General features: G+C 36.1%; 1 protein-coding gene across 2 annotated transcripts in view; it reads right to left on the bottom strand.

Annotated features, from left to right (window-relative positions):
- Window positions 1–25,469, bottom strand: part of BCAS3 (breast carcinoma amplified sequence 3) — a 701,971-nt gene that overhangs the window by 493,411 nt on the left and 183,091 nt on the right. For both annotated transcript variants that reach the window (XM_006832356.1, XM_006832357.1), the window contains exons 10-12: window positions 24,642–24,718; window positions 18,418–18,501; window positions 9,473–9,643 (exon numbers count right to left, since the gene is read on the bottom strand). In XM_006832356.1, coding sequence (XP_006832419.1) covers window positions 9,473–9,643; window positions 18,418–18,501; window positions 24,642–24,718 — 332 coding nt within the window. The remainder of the gene's footprint in view (window positions 1–9,472; window positions 9,644–18,417; window positions 18,502–24,641; window positions 24,719–25,469) is intronic.

The raw sequence follows: 25,469 nt of genomic DNA, 5'->3' as shown, positions 1-25,469 counted from the left end.
ATGAAGCAAAGAATAAATATGAGGGAAAAGCTAAATGAATGTCAATAACATTTAATAAAGCAGTCTAAAGATACATATATAGAGAACATAAAATATAAGAGACTACAATATTATTTAAGAGAAAAGAATAAATGTGTGAACATGTTTTCAAGCCTGTACCATCTAAGTAATACAACAGCAAAACGCTAGGGGAAAAAATACACGAGCCTCTGATAGATCAAGGATGAAACAATAATCTCTAGAGCTACACTGTCCAATACAACGTTCTGCAATGATGGCAATGTCCAACAAAAGCATTACACACTACAACAACAGTCCCTAGCAACATGTGGGAACTGAGCACCTAAAATGCTGCCAGTCTCCCAGGGGAACTAAATTTTAAATTTTACTGGTGTGGTGCTGTGGGATAAAGCACTGAACCACAATGTTGGTTCAAACGTACCAGCCACTCCTTGGAAACCCTCTACAGGGTTGTTAGGAGTCAAAACTGACACGACAGTAACTAACAACAGCAACATACATTAATTTAAATTAATTAATAACCAGATGTGACTGATAACTATGGTACTGGACACTGCAGTTCTAGACAAACCACAAACTGAACAGAAAAGACAACTTAACTTGCAAGTTTACAGAAGGGATATAAATATACTAAACAGGCCTAAATAGAAATCTTTGACACAACTTCTAAAACCAGACCCTTTGCCATGGAATAGACTCTGACTCATAAAGACCTTATAGGAGAGAGCAGAACTGCCCTATAAGGTTTCCAAGCCTTCAAACTTTACTAAAAAACAATACTAACATAAAATACTTTACAGTAAAATAATATTGTAGGTTGTACAACATCAACATTACGGAACTGTACATGTAAAAATGGCTGACACTATAAAAGTTTTATTTTATGTGTTCTATTACAATGTTTTCTACAAAGATGCATTCTAAACTACCTTTCCCATTTCTAGTCTCTATTGGTTGCATTCCATCTGCCTTCCAGTCAGCTCCAACTCTTAGTTAGGTATACGAGACTCTTAATTCCTTATGGGAGCAGACAGCCTCATCTTTATTGCACAGAGTAGCTGGTGGTTTTGAACTTCCCCAAGCCTAACCCACAGCATCACCAGGGTTCTTTCTGGTTACATTTACTGTTTTTTGTTAGTTAGTTCTGACTCATTACAACCCTTTGCAAAATAGAATAAAAACACTGCCCAGTCCTGCGCCGTTCTCACAATCACTGTTAAGCTCGAGCCCATTGCTGCTGCCACTGTGCCAATCCATCTTGTTGAGGGTCTTCCTCTTTTCCCCTGACACTCTATTTTACCTAGCATGATGTCCTTCTCCAGGAACTGGTCCCACCTGGCAATATGTCCAAAGTATAAGAGACGAGGCCTGTTTGTTACAATTATCCATGTGTGGTATTTCTGTTACAGCAGCAGTATACAATTGGTATGTTTACATAATTCGACAATCAATTCTTGGAGCTTGTTCTTTGCCAATGCTTTCAGTGGACCTTGGACTTCCTCCTTCAGTAACAGAGGCTCTTGACCATATGCTACTCTCTTGAAATGGGAGAACATCGACCGTTTCTTTTTGATACCCTGATTGTGTATTCCTTCCATCTTCTTTTGATGCTTTCTGTATCATTCAACATCATGCCCTTAGAAATTCCTCAACATTACAAGTCAAGGCTTGAATTTTTTCATCAGTGCTTTCAATTTGAAAACTGCTGAGTATGTTATTCCCTCAGTTTACTAGCTCCTGGTCTTTGCACATTTCACTGTAATACATGACTCTGTCTCCTAGAGCTGCCCTTTGAAATTTTCAGTTCAACTCTTTTTCCATTAGCTTTAGATTTTCCAAGGTGAAAAAGCAAATTGCAGAGTGTCTTCTGACATCCATTTTGATCTTTCTGATGACCTTTTGCTTTCTTTGTGTATGACTCTCATTACCACAGTTCGTTTACATACACTCATCATCACCATGGACATTTGGGTTGTTTCCAGCTTTTGGCTATAATTAATAATGCTGCTTTGAAATTTTATTTATAAGTTTTTACATGAATACATTTTCATTTTTCTTGGGTATTAGACCTAGGTGGTGAATTGCCAGTAAACATATCCTTACTCATTGAAAAACACCAGACTGTTTTCCAGGGAAGCTAAACCACTTTAATTCCCATCAACAATGCATGAGGACTCCAGTTTCTTGTTATTGTCCCTATCTTTTATTATGTATACCCCACTGGCTATGAAGCAGTATCTCACTGTGATTGTGATTTTTAATTTCTCTGTCTCTTTGCATGAGTGCATTAGGCATTTGTATAACTTCTTTAAAGAAATGTTCATTTTTCTTTTATTATTTAGTTGTAATAGTACTGTTAACTGATGGTACACAGAGGGGATTGCAATCATTGTAATAAAGCAAAGTATACAATTTGCTGAATGTAAAACTGATGATCTGCTCTGTAAACCCTCACTCAATTCACAATCAAAACTTTTAAAAAAAAAAGTACCTTTCACCACTTATCTGTCACTTTGTCACACTTTGTGGCTTGCTGGAAAATATGTCACTGATATGGACAATTTCCATCAGAGCTCCAAACTATGACAGACTAGGAAGAAAGGCTTGGCTAATTGTTTTCAGAATTCAGTCAGTGGATGAGTCCAATAACCCTGAACTCTGCTGCTCTGAACCCCAGGGGTCAGACCTGTTCATGTCTCAGCATTTCTCCAGAACCAGTCTCGCCCAGAAGTGCAGCATGTTCACCTGCTCCCCAATACCATTCTGGTTCCAGAACTGCATCTCTCCATGGACTGATGAGAGTACTATCAGTGTTTTGATACTAGCTGTTTATGTGAAACCTTGCTCTGTGATGGACACCTCAGGCTACTGCCCTCACTCCCCATAGACTGCGAGGCACTAGACAAGTTGCTGCTGCCAGTGAGCACGGGGATGCATCACAGAAAGCTAACAAGGCAGGCCTCTTGAAACTCTTGGCTTTAGCCTTTGCTATTAAAGCCAGTAGTCTTGGTTCTTTCAATTAACACAATGTAGACCTCCCTAAAGCAATTGCCAAGCTTCGGAGGTTCTAACTTCTTATAACTGTTGTTGTTTTTAAGTGCTGTGGAGTCACTTCTGACTCATAGCGACCCTGTACAAGGTTTCCAAGGCTGTAAATCTTAAGGGAGTAGAAAGCCTCATCTTTCTCCCACAGAGCAGCTGATAGTTTCAAACTGCTGACCGTGAGTGAGATTAGTAGCCCCATTTGTAACCACTACGCTCTCGATCTCTGGAAGCGTAGTGGTTACGAATCGGGCTGCGAACCTTAAGGTCAGCGGTTCGAAACTACCAGCCGCTCTGCGGGAGAAAGATGAGGCTTTCTACTCCCGTAAAGATTTACACCCTCGGAAACCCTGTACAGGGTCGCTATGGGTCGGAACCGACTCGATGGCACTTAACAACAACAACAACAACGCTCTCGATAATACACCTCTTGGCCTCTGCACTGTCATGCCATTCACTTGTCAATAAGGAGAAATTAACAGATATGCTCATTAGTGATTCCACCATCTTTTCATAGGCATGTGGTTAATTTCAGGATTTGATTCTGGAGTTTTATATTCTGGTGGGATAATAGGATTGTTTCCTGAATTCCCACTAGACTCATAGTATAATTGAAGATTACTATAACTAAATATTATACATGAGCTTTTGCCTTTTAATTTATCAATACCTTAAAGGGACTGCATTCAACACATTATGATTAAACTTCTTCTACATTTATTATAGAAAAGATGGGTAATGAGAAAGACAGTTAGCTCATAAATAAATATTTTCTAAGAATAAAAATGTTTTAATGAATCAATTAAAAGTAGTTCTAATATACTACTGGGAGATAAGCCCAGTAGGTTGGACACTCTAAGCACTGTGCACCAGCTGTAACAATGCACCTGAGTGGACCTAGTGTAGACTGTGAAGACAGTGCTCCCACACCAGCCGTCAGTCACCAGGAGGGAACCAGAGCTGACAGCACCTAACTATGGGAGATCTGAATATGTTCTGCGTCTAGTCACGTCACGGAAATAGGAGTTGACTCTTCACTTTTTTGAAAAGTGAACTACATTCTGAACTAAGTTCAATTTACATTTACACTTTTAAAAATACAAACGTCCTAAGAATTTTTCTCTGTCAGATATTATAGTTTTTGCCTCAACCATTGAATATAACTTAAAAATATGATGAAATACAGAATAATTACATGTAACACTATTTTTACCCATTCCTATGTTCTACCTTCCTCAAGTTCTAAACCTTCTGCTTCCATTAGGTTTTCCAATTTTTAAGACTGCTTGTTCCCACTTGAGTCCTAAAAGGTATTTTTGCTATATGCAGAATTTGGTGTTAACAATTCCTTTACTTCAGCAGCTTTTTTTTAGTAATAACTATTTGATTCTGCCTATAACTGATTAGAATACCTAAAATGGGGCTACAACGTGCCCAGTGAAGGAGGCTTCCTGCAGAGCCTCTGCATTTCATAAGACTATAGGGGGAATCATGAATTGCATACAGAATCTTCTGAGGTGGGAAATTTCCACTTGAAAGGACAAGCATACCAGAAGAACAGAATTTACTTCTTGAAAGAAAGACCAGTCCAACTGATAACTACAAGAACAAGAAAGTTGCCCACCCAGGAGACATCAAGGCAAGTGGTTGGGTCCCCTGCCAAGACTAAGACTCAGTGGGAATACACACTTGTCACCGTTAGTCACCGATAAGGGGAAGTGGGGGAAAAACAGCAATGAAGCTGTGAGCTAAGCCCTACAGCGTTCAATAGACTCCTGTGAATCCGGGTGGAGACCTGGAAGGCCAGCAATGTGGCAAGACCTGGGGACTCTTGGGCCCAGAGTCAGTGACATAACCACAGAGGACTAGAGTGGAGAGTGAAGCATCTAGCTGATAAGAAGAGAGGGCATATGCACTTGCAGATAATACCCACTTGATCTGGCTTCAATGACTGGATGATCTGAGCCCAACCAGAAGAAGAAAGAAGAGGATAAAAAGAGTAATCTGAGAAAATTTGATGAACTTGACCAACACCTATGGATGCAGTAGCTCAAAAAAGGGAACAAATCTTTACAGCAAGGATCATTCCCACCCCTCCATACACAGAGTAGACAGGGATGGGCAACTTGGACATTGGCTATCCAAAATGGGGGGAGGGGGCCTATAAAGGCAAGAAGTGACTGGCTTACAAGCTTTCAAGAGGGAGCCTAGATCCAGAGGGTATGGAGGAACGTAGAATCTCCACTGAATAGTATCCAATCTGTCTGGGTGGGGCTAATGAAAGGAGATGGGGATGGGTCTCTTGTGATACAATGGTGAATAATTGTTATCAGGACTGATTGTGAGAGTTGGAAATGTAAAGGAGGACCTTTTGTAGCAAAAGGAGGAGAGTGATTGACTTTGCAGTCTAGGAAGAGAGGTCCTTGGGACCATCAAAGAAGAGCAGAGCACAAGACCGTACCCAGAGAAGCACTGATGCCAAAGATGAAGTAAGAGACGACGACATGGAAAGAAGGAGCGGCTGGGGACTCTAGACCCAGGGAGAGAGAGGGGCTGTGTGCTGATGACCAGGGGGTAGGTTTGCAGTGTATATATACCCTATGGTTGGTTGATGATGCATGGAGCGGATTGTAACTATGGCAATGAAACGATATATGATAGGATGAATGTAAAACTAATGTTCTCCCATGTAAACTATCACATAATTCATAATAAAGTTTTTTTTTTTTAAAAGAATATGAATCTTTGATATTGTACTTCAGCTTTGAAGTTGTCATTATGAGGGGAAAGGGGGAGGAAGCTCAGTAAAGGACACATGGATATATTTACAACTTACTGTCTATAATTATTTCAAAATTAAATAAAAAGAAATAGCACAAGAGACTTCAAAAAGTTCATTTGTATCTCTAGCTTTTGTATTTCCCTCTTTCTGAAACACGATAAATGATACACCTTTCTCTTACAATAGGTGGCATCACAAAGAGGGAGGATTTGTACTTCTTTCCCTATGTGAAGTATGTTGTTGTTGTTGTTAACTGTTGTCGAGTGGATTACGACCTATAACGTGAAGTACATGAAGTATGTATTCCTATTTTTCACGCTTTGTTCTAATACTTGATCTTATAAAATTCCGTTTCCTTTCCTTCTTAATTCTATTTATAGAAGCAGGCACTTTAGAAGGACCATTTCCACTGCATTATCATTTTCCCTAAAACATCACACCATTAGTACCAGAGACCGTAAAACACAATTTTCCTAAGACATAATTTTTACTCACCACTTAACTAGGCAGGAAGACCCCTAAGTATGTACTAATAACTTGACTGTATTAAAACAAAGTAAAGTTGATATAAGATGAACAAACTGACTTTTATTGTCTGAACAAGAAGATAGATAAAATCATTAAATTATTATGAATAACATTCACTCTCAGGGCAAGAAATAGCTCAAGTGTGTATCTTATATTTTGAAGCCTTTTTCTTTCATTAGAAATTTCTCCAGCTTGCTAACTAGTAGTCACTATCCATTATGACTTCAATTATATAAACCTGTAGAGGCAATTTATGCCACTCAATGCATCCCAGTCAAGAAATGCTTTTAAATAAAACATGAAAGTAACACAGATAAAAATGGACACAAAGTCAATCAAATCCATTCCGGCTTAATGCAGTTACTAAACAATGATCCTGTCATCATAAAATCAAAGTAATCAATTTAAACATCAGAAAGACGAAGAGTCAAATTTTATACACTACCACAGTAAACATGAAAATATCTTTATTAAAGGCTCAATGGATTTAAACAGCAAAAGTCAATGTAATATCAACTCTATGACCTCAGATATATGAGAAAAAGAAAAAACATTACAGCTAAGGTCAAACATCAGTGGAAAGAGCTAGAAGTGATAAATCTATGACATTAAGCCATGCAAACCTAAAAACAGCCTCATACTCCAGTTGAACTATTAATCAGAGACAAAAATGTCTTCTTGACAAAAAACAGATTCACCTTAATCAAAGAAAGACGTTCAGTATTAGAATCTGAAGAAATCTGGGTGCTTTAAACATATTTATAATTCTTCTAACATGTACATAGCAACTCACCTTTTATGGAAAATTAATTTATATGCTGCTTAATAAGAGATTTTTAAAATCAAGTTAAAATTTCAGAATATGCAATAAAAAGAGATCATAATACCCAACCAATAAGAGAAAATGAAAAATGTTTCATGTTCTACATCAGATGTTAACTTTCAAATATAAGCATTTCAAAGATTTCTACTTTCTAATAAACATCTTTCAAGTGTTCCCAACATATTAATCACACAAAAAGAAACTGTTACAATTCCATTTAAATATTCCTAAAGTCACTACTGAAAATTCCTTTTTAAAGTCATAAAAAGTTAATGAAGGACAGGAATGAAACACCAATCCACAATGAACACATACATTTATATGCTAAGTTTTAAACTATTTTCAATTTTTCTTTTAATATAGCCTTATACTACAGTAATTAAATACATTAATGAGTCTCACCTCTTAATTTCATAAAAAATATTAAGAAGTAACATTTTCTATTCTTAAATAACCACAAATGTCAGTCAACAAATACTCTATCTTTAAGACTTACTTACAGCCTTCAGACTAGACAATGTTGAAATTATTACTTCACAGTAAATGTAGGTAACCTTGTAGATTAATTAATTAAGAACCAAGAATCAAAGGTCAAAAGAAAATATTTTCACTTTACGACTCATAAAGCATTAAGGGCTTATTTATTTAATTCTGACTTAAAAGGAGAACACTTTTATGAGTCTATCTACTTTACTTAATTAATAAAACAAAACAAAAAATAATCATTACATTTCACTGAAAACTTTGCTAGCACTTCATTAAAAAACAGTTTTAAACAAGACTGCAAGCCCACAACAATAATTGGTTAGCCACAAAGTAAAAATGAGGGAGAGAAAAATCAACTATTATTCAGATTTCATATAAAATATCACAGTTAAATTCAATAACCCAGAATTTCAAAGTTATTCTTTTAATTAAACATTTTTTGAAGGATCTTGTAATGTTACAATAGGAATTACACCATGAGAAGATGCTAAATGTTTAACTTTAATTTTTTCCAGTGGATTCCTAAAAGATATTTTTTTTGCTATATATAGAATTCAGTATCAACATTTTTTTTTTAATTTCAGCAATTTTTTTAAGTAATAAAAATCTGAGTTTTTTATATTATACTTCAACTACGTAAGAAGTCACGCTGAGGGGAAAGGTGGAGGAAACTAAGTGAAGGGCACACGTGCATATTTGCACCATACTATCTGTAATAACTTCAAAATGAATTCAATTTAAAAAAGCAAAGGGCTTCAAAAAGCTCATGCTCTGAATACAAAATTAAATATGTTGTACTCTATATAAAACAAGTAATTTTTATTTCAGAAATGAGATTTTCCTCTTAACTCCTCTTGCTGTTATCATTAAGCACTGTGGGTTGGTTCCAATTCATAAAGGCCCTATGTAGTGTTTCTAAGGAGCAGGTGGTGGGATTGAACGTTTTGGTTAGCCCCTCAGTTACTTTAGGAATTGATTTTAGATCATATTTTTTATAAGAATGATTACAAACTACTAGAATCCTAAAAAAAACAACTTTCCCCTCTGCTCAGAAACATATTTGACAAACCATAATAATAATGCTCAGGAGCACAAAGGGGAAATACAAGAATCCAATTATATAGGTCTTTTTCACCAGTAAGATTAAAATGCAAGCATAAAATGCTGTTTCATGTTTATAATCATTGTTCCTAAAGATTTCTGAATCTAGGTTAAAAAAAAAAATTTAAATGACTTGCTTTATCTGAAGATACAGGATTTTGTAGTAAACTGTTATCATGTATGATGATATGCTATACTTAGGTTTCATGTATTTCTTTTACTATTTATAAGAAAATTAACATTTTATCTACAATAATATTCATTAATTTTTTCCCTCCCAAATATGCAAGGTCTTTTTAGATTCCTGATATGCGCAAGCCTAGTCTTATAATTTAGTTTATAAAAAGCATCATTATAATCAAAATCAAAGCAGTATTATGAAAAGAACAATATAAAGATATAATTATATATTTATAAAGAAATGTCCCAATAAAAATATAACAAGAGGAATTTCTTAGAACTTCAATCTTATCTTCACATATGAAACATCTCTAGTATCTTAAATAACAGGTTGAAACATGTATTTGTTGAAAAAAATTCTAACATGAAATAATCTCAATTTCTGGAATTTTAAATTAATGCTCTCTTAGGCTAAGTACATACTGGCTGATTTTGGTTCCAAATGATATTCTTAGTCAGTCCAGTCTCTGCTTTTAACGCTCATTAAATGTAGCGGAAATTCTTATTACCTGGCCCTCGCCAACTGTTTCAGTGTCAATAACTGTGATTATGCCTGGGACCAAGGGACTCCGTCGTGAATTACTATGGATGGCAACATCATCTTCTGTCACACCGGAAGGCAGGGTGCCGGTTAACTGGGTTACCACTTTCCCAACCATGGTCAGACCAGTCTTCAATGTCTATCAAATGAAAGGCAAAGATAAGACCTCCCACAGGATTTGACTTCAAAACAGAAATACACTTTCTATTAACTCATATGCAATGAATTTTAAAATCCTTTATTCTCTTGCATTTATATAGAAGTGGTTTTAAGAGAAGTACCACAGAAATTCAGTCTGACTTTTACAACACTCTTGAATTTTAGTTAAGAAATCAGTATTCGTTTCAGAATAAAATCAAAGGTGGATAAAGAGCTTTGTTTTACATGAGTGTATAAAATTTTACATGAAATATTTATTCCCCCCCTTATTGTATGTATCTTAAAAGATCTACTTTCTAGAACTAATACCTCTATGTGTTCTTGCAAAGTAAATCCTGACATGGCATGTCAAAGGTTTGATATGCGTAAAACAGTCCCTGTTCAAGATACTAATTACTATATAAGTGAAACAGCATACAAAATTACCAAAAAGGAGTCGTTTCTCTCTCGTAATAGAAAATTCAATGCAATGCTGCTAATATACTATTCCAATTAAAGATATTTTACTACTATATTTAAGTTCTATGCTATTCAAAGGAAATAGAATAGTCAACTATGTGAGTACTTTATCTTTTATGTAAATCTCATTGTCTTAATATTTTCATGTGCTTTTACAAAAAGAAATACTTTTAAGAAATGATTATTTCATCTGAAAGGGAAGACAGTTGAAAGAGAAAACTATAGAATTCATACACATTAAGAAGAATCTCATAATGAGAATTAAAAAAATGCAACCTAGATTATATGGTCACATTATAGAATATATATGTATCCAGAAATAGGGCTTTTTCTCCAATTCTCATATTTTTAAAATACTTCAAATTAATTTTCAGTATTAATGTTTATCATCATTAGAACCTTATTTGAGACCATTTTCCAGGGCATGCAGTCTTCAAACTGTTCAAAATACAAGACTTTAAAATTTTTATGTATGACACAATCACAGAACATTAATCACAAATATAAGTAGTAATTTCCACAGAACATTAAGACAGCTTTCTAGTTTTCCTTATCACCATGATAAAATAACCATTTATTGAGCTCATTCAGGTCTTGTTTACAACATCATCCAATAGCAATTTGATCAGCTTTTCTCTATCACTAGCAATAATACACACAAACACGCACACGCACACACAAACACTGATTAAAGTATATTCAGTCTAACTAGCTTCAATATAAATGATGTAAAGAACAAAATCAAGAGTGGTATTAATATAACAGACTATAAAGGCTTAAGTATAAAGGAACTCTATTCTAAAATGATTATGGTGGAAAAATAACTTAATCTATATTCTGTATATGCAATCGCTAAATTTTAAAATACAAATTATTAAACACATGGTGATTCTAATTCTAACTTTATAGGGGGGGTTTTGTTTGGATGTTTGTTTTAGACCCAAATGTGATTTAAACAACAACTGGGCTGAAATTAAATTATATGACTTAAATTGAAAAAGTGGTATTTGATATGAAAACGTCTATTAAGATACCACATAATTTACACTAGAAATAAATTCCCCAAGTTCTACAGAAGAGAAAACTGGGACTAAAGAAGTTAAATAAAATGACAGCTCAAAGAGCAAGCCAATGACAGAGTCATAATTCAAATGTAAGACAGTCTGTCTCCAGAGTCTGAGTTTCCTACAATGCCTTATAATCCATTCCTGTTATTACTCATGATTTCACACTTCATGAATACGGAATGTAGTTACTGTCCTACTCAGATGAAGTCATTTGGATCGGACAGCACTAGTCAGATCTGCTGGATGGCCAATTAATTGAAAACTAAATATCTACTATTCAATTATTTTTTCAGATGTGTGATGGAAGAATAGAGTTCTGCTGTGGCACTGTGGGCTAATGCGGCAGACTGCAAAGCCGTCTGAACTGCAAGGTCGGCGGTTCAAGCTCACCAGCTGTTCCTTGGAAACCCTACACTGGGTCACTACGGGTCGGAACCGACTCAATGGCACTTCACAACAAAAATACGATGGAAGAAAAAAATGAAAACCATAATAATGCATCCTATGAACATTTAAATAAAATGGCCAGCAAAGCCATCTGCTGGACTGAAGCAAAAAGATCACAAACAACTGACTGAAACCAAGAGAAAAAGCCACAGATCAATTGTAACTGTTTTGTTTAGTGCTAAAAATTCAAACTGCAGTGATTATAAAACACATTAGCGTTCATCAATTAGTAGTCAAACGTTTGTTTCAATAATTCACAAGAAATGACTTACACATGATCTGTTAGGGTGTTGTCAGGAAAGCCTCTAAAGGACCAACAGAATCGGCGCCACAGCGTATTGATGTCAAGAGCTGGCCAGGAAGCCTGATTAACCTCTGAGCTGCCTCAGCTGATGGACTTATCCATTACTGCTAATGGAGATGCTCCCACTTCAACGGAGCTATCCCTTTATCAAAGGAATGCCTTGTAGTTCTGGTCTTTGGTTGTGTATCCTCCCCATTTGCCCCTGAGCGCCTGTTATTTTGTGCTCTTAGATCAATGAATAGGAATAAAACTAAAAGAACTAGAGCAAATAAAAAACACCACCACCAACAACAACAAAATGCAAACTCTTAGGTAATAGGAAAAGTTAATATAAAGGAACTTAGGGAAAAGCTCCATGTACAGGAAGGCAGGGACAAATTAGTGTATTTCATAGCCAGCAACTCATTTTACCCAGAGTTCTTCATATTTTTTAGAAATGCATAACTATCAGTGTGGTCAACTAATTATGTGGGGAAAATCTAAATCTAAAACATAACAGGCAGTTAGTGGAAAAACAGCACTATTCCTCAATCATAGCTCATTAACTTTCATAATAAAGTCTAATGCATGAGGTGACAGAGAAGTACTGAATTTTTTCCCCATTATTAAAGATCTTTGCCTCTATGCAGAATTTGTCCTACTCAAACCAAATCCATAGGCACTAATGTTCTACTCATCACTTATCAATATATGTGTGGTTAAATATGTCACATTTTTTACAACAGCAGAAACTCTCCTGATTTTCTTAATATGAAGGATGAAGGCAAGAGTAACCGTGGCCATGACGGTTAAGGTTGTGTGTCAACTTAAGTGGACCATGATTCTCAGTGGTTTGGCAATTGTACAATACTGAAATTTGACAGTTCTGTAACCATGTCACCCTGCATTTTGTGATCTGATGTAATTATCTTCCATTTCGCAATATGCCTATTTTCACACAATGACCTGGTCTTTGGAATCTGTCAGTAAGTGAAGAATGGGTATATAATGTTGTCATTAACAGTTTTAATATATCATATTCACTTCACATCAATTTGTCAATTGTAAAAGTGTGTATACTAAAGGCTTATAAGAATATCTTCTATCTTCAAATGCATATTCAAAATAAATGAAGACCAAGGAAAAATTAAAATATAAAAATCTAATTCAGCCAGATGGCTGGCTAGTTGGTGATGTGTCGTGGAGTCGGTTCCGACTGATAGCGACCCTGTACAGGGTTTCCGAGGCTGTATATTTTTACAGGAGCAGAAAGCCTCATCTTTCTCCCGCGGAACTGCTGATAGTTTCAAACTGCTGACCGATTCGTAACCCCTACACTACCAGAGCTCATTCAGCCAGATGGAAGTAATAATTTAGCCTGAGTTTCCTCAAAAGTTGAGCTAACATAAAAGAAAGTTCATTAGATTTCCTATTAGCTAGCGAACCCACGGAACTAAACTGCGGTCATAAGAAAGCTGAATGTTAAACTAGAAAGTGTGAGATAATCCACTATGATCTATAATTCCAATTAGCAAGGAACGCTGTTCTGTTGTCAACAGATTTGCTAAAGTGTCAATAGTCATATTTAACCTTTCCCACATCGTGTAAGTTGTCCTCGCTTATCCATCAGTAATGATGGCGCTACTTTCACTCCAGCTGCTAGTTGTCATTAAGGAGTTACGTAATAACGAGACAAAACAGAGGCATTGTTATGAAGTCAATTTACTACTCTGGAGTTAAAAGACATTAAAGGGAGAATCAAATAAATCCATTTTGAGGACAGTAGCTAAAATATTATAGGTTACCAGACTAATCCAATTTCAAAAGTTAAACAATTGTGTGTTTCCATGAAGTTTTTGAAGCCCCCTCATGTTTTAAGGAGCTCTAGTAGCGTAGTAGTTACAAATCGGGCTGCGAACCTTAAGGTCAGCAGTTCGAAACTACCAGCTGTTGCGTGGGAGAAAGATGAGGCTTTCTGTTCCCGTCAAGATTTACAGCCTCAGAAACCCTGTACAGGGTTGCTATGGGTCGGAACCAACTTGATGGCACTTAACAACAAGAAGTAGCGTAGTGGTTATTAATCGGGCTGCAAACCGCAAGGTCAGCAGTTCGAAACTACCAACTGTTCCGCAGGAGAAACATGAAGCTTTCTACTCTCGTAAAGATTTACTGCTTCAGAACCCCTGTACAGAGACGCTATGAGTCGGAACTGACTCCGGGGCACATAACCAACCAACCAACCATGTTCTTTACAATAAAGGCAAATAAATTTTTCTTAAAATCAAAGGGGAAAGTCTAAAAATATAAAGATTAATTTTAAATAGCACTTTTAAATCCAGAAAACATAAAAAGATTAATCCCTGTAAAGAGTTAAAACTACTTATATAATAAATATGTACATCCTAACAATTGCACTGTGAGGAAAAAAGAACAAAATTTAAAAATTAATCCCTCTATGTAACAAAATGCCTACATAGATTCTGTGAAGCAACATAGGAAGTTGTCATCAGAGAGAAAAAAAGATAAATGATTACCCTTTCAAGAGAAAGATATTTCAACTAAACAGTACATGCTACAAGGGTTTTTACATATTTTTCATGTTAGGTCTCAAAAAAGTACTTTTTATTCTTGTAAGTACTATTTAGTCAGATCCAAATCATAATGACCTTATATAGCATTTCCAAGGAGTGGCTGGTAGGTTTAAACTGCCGACCTTGTGGTAAGCAATCCAGTGCTTATTCTACAGTGAACAATATACCTTGTTATCACTGTTTGAAAAGCTAAAATTCATTTTCCTAACTAGTCAATTTAATTTGGTAATTAAATAATGCCAAGCAAAGATTAAGACTTATTACCTAGAAATTATAGAAATGATCATAAACAAGAAGAAATTTTGTTCCCTTTAGTGGCAGACTAGATACTATCAACTAGGAAAACTGGAGAAAACGTTGTTTTGTTGGAGTCTGCTGCTACCTTGCTTGCTTGCTTGTTTGTTTGCTTAAACTCTGCTTGAAGATGCTGAATATTTAAAACAAGATAATAAAGAGTTGTTGTTCAGTGCTGCAGAGTCGGTTCTGACTCATAGCGACCCTAGATAGGGTTTCCGAGGAGTGGAACATACTATCCTAAATAAAGAACTCTGGAAGAGCAATGAGGAAGTGCTCAGCTGCATGTTGGACCCACCCAGTAGCTACTCGGGAGAAAAACCTGGAGATCTGCATCCATAAAGATTACAGCCTAGAAAACCCAACGGCACACTTCTACTCATTCCACAGGGCTGCCATGAGTTGAGATTCAACTTCACAGCACCTATCAAAAAATTGAATTTAGAAATTGATTTTAGGGTAATTTCTGATACACAATCAGCATTTACCAGGCAAACGAAACTTCATGAATGGGACCAGGAAACAACATGCAAGAGAAACAGACTAGAATGATTAGATTCAGACTTTAACATGATCATGCTTAATATGTTTGATAATTTGATAAAAATATAACTGTAGAGCACTAGAAACTACTTACTAAAAGATTTTAACAAACACTTTGTGTGGAATAATTGAGATGATTATATAATTTTTCTCCTTTATTCTGTCTGAGTGACAGACCAAACTAATAATGTAGAATTATCCCAAATAGATCATGGCACATTATTCTTACCTTACTAGTCTTCTTCTTCTTTTTTTTTTTTTTGCGCTAATATTGTTTAGGAGTTTCCACATTTATGCTCATGAACAAGGATTGCTGGTGGTGCGCATGGTTAAAGCACTTGGCTGCTAACCATAACGTCAGTGGTTTGAGCCTCAGCCACTCTGGAGAAACAGATGTGGCCTTCTGGTCAATAAAGATTGACAGCCTTCAGAGCATCGCGTGGAAGTTCTCCTGTGCCCTTTAGAGTCATGATGAGTTGGAGTTGGCTCAACAACAGTGGGCTTGGGTATGTTTATAAGTAGTAAGGGCTGTAAATTCCCTTTCTCAAAATACTCGACAAGTTTTGGTATCAAAGTGATGTAATACCATAAAACAGGATTAGGTAGAATCTCTTTCTAATCTCTGGAAGAATCTTTGCACTATTACCATTTCTATTTTTACATATTTTACTGAATTTAACAGAGGTTTCTAGTCCTAGAGATGTAGAGATATCTTTATGAGTTTGTATGTTTGCTTTTTAAGGTAACTTTTGTTATCAAAAAAAAAAACAAGAACATAATAAACTTTCCCAAGTGAACATGCTAATATAATAAGAATATAAGGAATTCTTTGTGGTAAAATAATAGTAAAAAGAAGGTAAGAATAAAAATAGACATTTTTAGGAGAAAAAGGTATGAAATAAGATGACTAAAAAAGCTTATATAATGAACTGTAAGATACACATCATTGAAAATGTAATAGTAACAAAAGAATACAGTTAGAGTTATACTATTTAATTAGAGATGTCACATGGATGTAGTTATTATGTAAAAGGGGAATTGTGTACTTCAGAAGCTTATGTAAATCAAAGCATATAATACCTAATACATCTCGCTAGGAGAAACCACCATTTTGGATGGGTAGGGTATTCTAAACTTCAAATTTTTTCTATATAAAATATCCGTATCTTGGAAGTGAAATTAAGAGTAACTTTATTTCAAGTGTGAGTTTTGAGAAATTTTCTAAGAAATTTCAAAGTATTCATGCACCTCTCCCTCAGGAGTCCAGAAGTCAACAGGAAGATAGGAAACCCAGAAAAACAAGGCAGTCTTGTTAAGTCCCAGCTCTCACAGGTTTCTTTGTATACAGACACACACAGAACGGTCAGAAAATGGCTCATACACACAAACAAGACTACCATTAAATAGGTGTTTTTTATGTTCATGAATATGCTTTTCCTTCACCTTCTAAATGTACAATTGTGAGGATGAATAAACATTACAGTCTGGCAAAAACAAACAAATACTACACACATTATTCAGGAGATAATGGGATGCCACTAAATTCCAATCAATCTATTGGTAAGCAATGGCTTCTGCCAAATTGACTGAATTAAGGTGTTGTCCTCAATGTCACTGGTTAAAATCCACATATGGATGGCATTAGTACATGCTTCACAGTTCACAGGTATAATGTAGGGAAAGTGTCATCCATCCCATAATGGATACTAACTCAAAATGATAGTACAATCAGCAGTTCTGATCAAATTGTATGAAGAAGATAAAGAGATGAGAACCAAACTGAATACGTACAATTTGTGAATCTACTACAAACTTAATAAACAACATTAGAACTGTTGACTAATTATTCGGTCTTTGATTGTCTTTCTTTGAAAGAATCGTCGTAATTTTTGTACGTACAATGGAAAGGAAAAACAAACTCATCTCGTTACACATGTTTCTGAAATCTAAAATATATATAGTGTTATATAGACTTGTTCAGTATTTCCCCCTGTAAGTGAAAAACATGCAGAGCTTCTCTCATCAAAACAAGGAACACATTCTAAAACACATCATGTAAGCATTTGTGATCAATCCTGGAGGCTTTCTGTATTTGTTTTACATAAAACGGTGTGACCTTTGATTCCCTCCCTGCGGTTTGCTTTAAACTGTTGTTCTTTTCTGTATAGTTGTGCTTTCGATTACATGCTGTCATTTCGATTCACTGTGTCATCCCTATTATTAGAATTGTTTTGTTGTATACTTCACAATTCAAAAGGATAGTGGTTATAAGAATACCTTATAATCAGCATGAAGTTTACCAGCCAACATCAAAATTAAACCCCACACAAGAAAAGAACTCACTTGACAAACATGCAGGGGTGGGGGGAAAGCCCCCACAATCTCTGGATGTGCCAGTGGTTTGGTTCAAGTTTTCTTCAGGAATGATACTCTTTTTATGTCACGAAGACAAAAAAATATTAGAAGATGCAAAGAGATGCCAGTGTAGGTAGAATGGTACAATTCACAGAGAATCGACAAGTCACTCTTAAAACACGCTGAAGTTTCTTTGAAAAGCGGCGTTAATGAAGTGCCACTGAGTAGGTTCTGGTTCACAACAGAACCTGGGCCTGTGGCATCCTCCCAATCATAGTGATGTCTGAGCTCAGTGGTGCTACCAATGTGTCACTCCATCTCCCTGAGGGTTTTCATCTAGATGCTGTTATCTATGAGTACCATTAAGTTGGTTCCAACTCATAGTTTCCAAGGAGGGGCTGTGGGTATGAACTGCTGGCCTTGTGTTTAGCAGTTCAGTGCTTATGCTACAGCACCAGCAGCCTTTAATCTAGGTAACAACTTAAACATTGTAAAAAGGGTAAGTATAAGTCCTATAGTCATTACAATAGAAAATAAAGCACTCTTTATGAATCTTGAGACATTAACTATCAAATCATGTAGTAACCAATTCCCATGAGTAGCAAATCTGATTAGCTTCTGAAAGCTGATTTCTCATTTGGGTCTGAAAAGAAGGGGAGAGAAACTTGATAATCACACCACGTAATCATCTCTTTGAGACAAGTGAGGGACTCACTTTAGCAGCACTAATAACTGTGGCAGTATAAGACTGAATGTTGTCTCCGCAGGCTCCACCACGAGACTGATGACATCGAATCAACTGGAAAAAGAAGAAAAAGAGATCACAAGCAAGTCATTTCTTTAAACTGTTTAACTCAACAGGCTGTTAGGATAGTGCATGTTGAGCATGCCCAGTGATGGCAGTGGGTGGGAATGGTGGCACGAGAGTGTTTCAGACAAGCAGCTAAAAGCTCTGTGGAGACATTTTTCCCCTATTTATAATCCACTGGTGCCGCTCACACAGCTTCATGCTCAACTACAGTTTTTAATTACAAGATGAATCGTCTTTAAGAATTCATAAACTCTGAAATGGTAGGATTTGGAGCTGGCAAGCTTTCCACAAATAAATTTTAAAAACATAATCAAAGGACTTAGACATGTCTTCCTAACATTAAATATTTGGCATCCTAGCAAATTGGATGTTTTGTCCTCTCAATGCCTCTATAAAGACTGTAAAAGGAAACGACAACAAAAACATAGACAAAAGACTTTGCTGTATATCCATTTTAATTTGTCAGTGGAAAAGTGGCAAAATTATTCATTAATCGACCATAACCCATATAGTAGCTGTCCTCTTGAAGAAACTTACAACTTTTAGTGTTAGGAATGAAAAAGATATGCCTTTATTTGTACCTAACGAATTTCTCCTCCCAATTTTCAAAATGAATCATTAGTTTGATATGGATTCCTCTCTCAGATTCTGAACAAAAAAAAAAAAGGATAAACTTCCCTTTGGTTCTACACTTCCTATATTCAGCACACACACAAAAAGTTTTACAGCCATAAAAATATACTCAGATTTATAAAACTAGATTAAGAACACAAAAATGAGTAAACCCTAATATAAACAATGGACTGTTGTTAACAATAATATATATTATTGTTGTTAAGTGCCATCAAGTTGATTCTGACTCATAGTGACTCTGTAAAAGTTTCCAAAAAGTGGCTGGTAGGTTTGAACCACTGACCTTTGGTTACCAGTCCAGTCCTTGTCCTATAGTGGCACACAATGACCCCAATAATAATATGAGGGGGATTCAAAACCTTCATGGAATTGTGGAATTGAAAGATAATGGAATTTCTGCATGAACTTTTAGGAGCTCCTCATATATCAACATTGACTTATCAATTGTATCAACAAATGCAACACAGGAATGAAAGATGTTAATAGTAGAGGAACTGTGCACGAAGGGAGGAGGTAACCAGGGAACCTCAGTAAACCTAAAACTGCTCTTTAGACAAAGTTTATTAAAAAGTATTGGTAGAAGCATTTAAAAGAAATAAAATGACAAAAGTAGTATAGAACAACACAGTAACATGAATTTTAAACGCATCTGGAATTCAAAAAGAATCTACAATTTCTAAAACTTGAGAAAACAAAAATTGATTTACATAATCTAAAATTTTATCCTCTCATAAAGACTGATCTGTTAAGTACCTTCTAGTTGGTTGCAACTCATAGCAACCCTGTGTAGGATTTCTAAGGAGCAGCTGGTGGGTTTGAACTACTGATTGTGGTTTCCTTTCCACTGCTGACCCTACAGCACCACACAAGAAGTTCAAAGATTGATTTCTAACTCCTTTATATTTTCACTCTTAATTTAAAATGTTCTACAACACTGATATTACAGAAAAAAACTCAAAGGAAGAGTAACAGATGATAACTGAATGGGACATCTTTTAAACTCTAATAATTTATAAAGCAATCTCTGTAATGCCTATGGAATGGTAGTCTAAGTTGATCTTGTGGTAACTAAGAAATCTTCCAAGTGACAGGTGACTAGTAAATATTTTCACACGGGACAAAAGAGGGAGTTTGACGAGTGATTGTTTTGTCTTTAAAAGAAATCTCCATCTCAGAGAGTCATTCATTCACTAGCACACATTTAAAGACGCATGAATTCTATCCCTCTGCTGCCTCCTGCTGCATGTCCAAGGTAAGGCAGTATCTTACAAACGCCACTTCATTTAACGAAAATACTTAAGGACAGATGTGTGAAAATAGGCAACAGTCTTACTTTTCAAATCACCTAAATTGGACTCATTATTTCTACATAAAACTGAATAACCCAGAAATTGTGGTCTAAAATCAGAATCAGGAAACTACATCATATCTTGGTTAATTAAACTTAAAGATTGAGTCCTAATTTTCTGGAATGCAAAACACTCAAGCAAAAGGACTAATTTCCAGGAAGTATTTTTAAGTAAAATAATAATGTGCAAAATATATGTATAGTGTGTGCTACCTTTTATGAAAGAAGGGGAAATATAGGAATGTGTGTGCATATAGCATAAACATAAAATGTATCCGACGGTATATCAGACAAAGGTCATACCACAGTGAAGGAAAACAGGGAGTGTGGGAAGTAAGAAGAGATATGGGGTGAGAGAAGAAATGTACAGGAAGAAGAAAGGAGGTAGGAAGGAAGGAAAGAAGAAAAAAATATGTGGGGGAGACTGAGACAAAAGCAGAGACTCAGACATAGGGAATGACAGAGAGGGGAAGAGACACAGGAAAAGTAAAGACTAACATAAATATACTATGTGGTACGTGTTCTACTTGAATAATAGTTTATTTTTCCAAGTTTACTGTACTTGTGCTGACTTTCAGAAGAAGCAGTAGAAGGGAGAAGAACAGAGACTGGGACCCTACCCAGAGAAGCAGTGACACACACCAGAGATGGAGGCAGAGACGATGACCTGGAGAGATGAGGCAACTGGGGACTTCAGACCCAGAGAGGGAGAGGGGCTGTGTGCTGACGACTGGGGGGGGGGCAGGCTTGTAGTGTATACCCTTTGGTTGGATGATGATGCATTGGAGGGGATTGTAACCATGGCAATGAAATAATATACAATAGGATGAATGTAAAGCTAATGTTCTGGCATGTAAACTATCACATAATTCACAATAAAGCATTAAAAAAAAGAAGCAGTAGAAAACCAAAAATTCTTACCAAGATAAGCTTTTTGCTTAATGTTTCAGTCACAGGACATTTTCACTGACTGTGTCACTCACACTGAGATCACAAGCTCAAACAATCCAAAAATGGTAATCAATGCTAGTTCTTATGAAAATATTACGGAAATTTTCTTGCAAGGGTAGCACAACTATCTGATTAGCAATTTCCACTACATTTTCTGCCCTCTCAAGCTCACCAGCTGCTCCTCAGAAACCCTATACAGGGTCGCTATGGGTCAGAACCAACTCGACAGCACTTCACAACAACAACAACAATATATGAGACGAGATATTATTGGCAAATTTCTCTTAAAAGCACAGACAGGTTATCAATCTATGAGGAAAGTTCTTTCTCCTTGAAGGCAATACATAAAATTATGAGAGGGCTTCAAAGAGTCTATAGAAACATACCATTATCTTTTCATTCCATTTTTCCAAGAACTATTTGCATACTACTGCCAACTGTAAATAAGCAGTTTCTCGCATGTTAGAATACAACTATAACAGGCAAGTGACAATTATACATCATCTAGGATGTGTTCAGCACTCATCAGAAATGTATTGCAGATGTGAACATTAAAAGAAATCATGATGTCATCACACTGAATTATACACCACTTGTCAACATAGGAAATAATTTTATTTATTTATTTATTTTTTTAAGATACACTAGCAAATACAAAGAAAGAACAAGATAGAGAAGAGCACAGCACTGGCTGAGATGCAAAATAGCTATTTGTTGCACACGGGAATTTTGGATACAGTATCATCCAAGGCACACAGCAACATCATTCATCTAGAAAATAATTTTCAATAGTTTCTTGAGTTTGTGTATTAAAGAGGTTAGTTTCAAAGAATAACTTTACTCATCATATCTCAATTTTGTGAAGAACTTCTATATTTAAGAATATGTACTATTTTGTACTATTTTCAAGCTAGATCAGGCAAAAATGAAAGCAAACATACTAATTGTCTTAGAAGCCTGATTTTTTTTTTAAGTTTTCATTTTGCATTCACAGACAAGAATAAAATGACATTAAAAAGGATTCAAATTCTTTCCCAAATATACAAATTTAACATTAGCTTAAGTAAACATAAATAAAACTCTAAGTATAGGTAAAAAATCATTGCTACAAAACCATAGAAACCTGTATTAAACAGAAATATCAAAATATAAAGCTATTGTTTGTCAACACATCTTCCATTTAGGCCTATACTCTTCTGAAGGTGGTATTACCAGCTCTTTAATCTTTTCCTGAAGAATTCTGTCCTCTTCAATTTATACATCAAAATGGCAGCTTGGGCATCCTCAAGGGACTCAAATTGTGCTCCTTTTCAATGGTCTTTAAGTTTGGGGAACAAAAAGAAGCCTGAAGGTACAAGCTCAGGGCTGTAGAGTGGATGGGGTAAGGTTTCTCAATGAAACTCTCACCGAGCAGCCCTTATAAGCTGTGAAGAATGAGCAGGTGCATTGTGTGATGAAAAAAATTCTCCGTGCAACTTTCCTTGTGTTTTTCTCACTAGCACGTTTCCCTGTGATTACGCTGTGCCCTTAGAGAATATCTATGACGATAACCCCTTTGGAATCAAAAACAAAAACCATCACCAGAACTTACTGAGCTAACCTCTCTGCCTTGAAATTAACTGGCCCAGCAGATGCCCTCAGAAACCACTGTTCTGACTGGACCTGTTCTTTGATGGTACCGTAGTGAGCCTAAGACAAGTGTATCACCGAGAGACCTTGCCAGCAGCCGTCCACTGATCACAGAGACATGTTTAAACATGCTTGGTTCAGAATAAAACCATGTATGTATGAACTACAACAATTCCTTTGGTTGTTGTTAGGTGCCATAAGTTGGCTCTGACTCATAGCACCCCCCACCCAACGGACTGAAACACTGCCCAGTCCTGCAACGTCTTCACAATTGTTGCCATGCTTGAGCCCATTGCTGCTGCCACTGTGTCAGCCTGTATCTTAGGGGTCTTCCTCTTTTTCGCTGACCCTCCACTTTACCAGGCATGATGTCCTTCTCTAGGGACTGGTCCTTCCTCATAACATGTCCAAAGTATGAAAGATGAAGTCTCACCATTGTGACTTCTGAGGAGCATTTTGGCTGTACTTTTCCAGCACAGATTTACTTTTTCTTCTGCAAATTCATGGAACTCTTAATATTCTTCTCCAACACCATAACTCACATGCTCTTGAACACTTTAAATTTACCATGATGTTATTCATTGGTCCAGTTGTGAGGAACTTTGTTTTCTTTACATTGAAGTGTAATCCATACGGAAAACCTGTTGTACAAATTGTACTTCAAATACCGGTTTGCAACATGCAAACCAACAACAGTATGACAACAACAGAGAGTTAAATAGTGGACTGGGACGATTGCAGTAATCATTTTTTACTTAACCTTGCATAAATACATCTTCATTGTATTATACTGACCTTAATAGATAAGATTAGCCATTCCATTATTCAAATAAATGGCTAAAAACTCTAATTTGAATCTAATTTTAAGCATATATTTAAGGTCAATTAAATTATTATATGCCTCAGACCCCCAATGTACTAATGAAGCCACAAATTACTCTGTGCCTGATTTCTGGCCTCACCAAAATCAAACCAAATCCACTGACACCAAGCCAATTCTGACTCATAGTGATACTATACAATTTCCGAAAACAGCCTCAGATAGGCTGGTGGGTTGAGCCACTAACCTCATAGTTAGTAGTCCAGCGCCTAATCACAGTACCACTAGGGCTCCTTTTAACCCTCACATCAACTGCTAATTTTTAAATACCAATACTGAAATAAGCTGGTGTGGTACTACAAGATAACTATTAGACTGCTAACAGCAAGGCTGGCAGTTCAAACCCACCAGCCACTCTTGGAAATCCTATACTGGGTCGCTGTGAGTTAGAATCGGCTGAATGGCACTTAACAACAGCAACTGAAATAACTTCAATGTGATCTTTGGAAATTAAACAAAAGTCTAGAAAATCAAGTTCTACAGAGTCTTGATTCAAAGACAACCGTCAAATGTTTACAAATTCTTAGCAGAGTTCAAATGCTGATCAAAAGCAAGAAAGTGTACAAGAAGATTATGGATTGTGACAATTACAATCAAACCAAAGAAAAAACAAAGTTAAGCATTAATTTTTGGTCAGTAATCATTAGAGAAAGTCTTTCAAAGCTTGCTATATTACACATGGCTTACCTTGTTTTCTGCGTAAGCAAGCCAGCGGCTCCCAAGAGCAATAGGATTCATGTTTGGCCCTGGACAAGGATAGCAGCCTGAAATTTTCAAAATGACAATATTGAGAAATTTCTGAATAAGTTTTCTGTTCGTGTTTCATATGACGTTGGTTCCAAAAAACAGTAAAGTGAAATGCTTATTTATTTCCTTTAGACTAAGATAAAATTCCCATTTTATTAATCATTATATAAATAAGGGTAAAGCTTTCATTTTCTTCCTCCTTTATATAACTTTATTTCTGTATCTGTCCTAGTAAGAAAAATGTTTTTGAAAGAACCGTTAATCACCTTTAATTTAAAGTCGAAATTTTACAGAGCTATTCTTAGAATAAGAGAAGCTAAAAGGAATAATTTAAAGATCATAAGCCTCTAAGTTCTAAAGTTAGGCAAGAATGATGAGAGAACAGAAAGAAACGATACAATGGGGTCACGACTCTGAGAACAGGAGACCTAGATGGTACCCGACTACCACTACCACTGCCAATCATGCTTGCTGAGTCTCTGGGATTTTCTGAGTATAGGATCATATTGCCTGCAGACAGGCAGTTGTACTTCCTTCTTTGCCAGTTTGGATGCTTTTCATTTCCTTTTCTTGGCTCACAGCTCTGGCTAAGATCAAAAGCACTAAATGTGTTGTTAAGTGCTGTTGTGTCAATTCCGACTCAACAGAAACCCTGTATAGGGTTTCTAAGGAGCAGCTGGTGAGCTTGAACCACCATCCTAGCAGTTCAATTGACTTTGCAACCTGACACATTAGCCCACAGCTAAATAGGAGTGGTGATATAGGGCA

This window comes from Chrysochloris asiatica, unplaced genomic scaffold (assembly GCF_000296735.1).
Source record: "Chrysochloris asiatica unplaced genomic scaffold, ChrAsi1.0 scaffold00007, whole genome shotgun sequence".
Taxonomy (NCBI): Eukaryota; Metazoa; Chordata; class Mammalia; order Afrosoricida; family Chrysochloridae; genus Chrysochloris; species Chrysochloris asiatica.
Note: the sequence above shows the minus strand (reverse complement) of the source record. Positions and strands in the feature narration are given on the sequence as shown.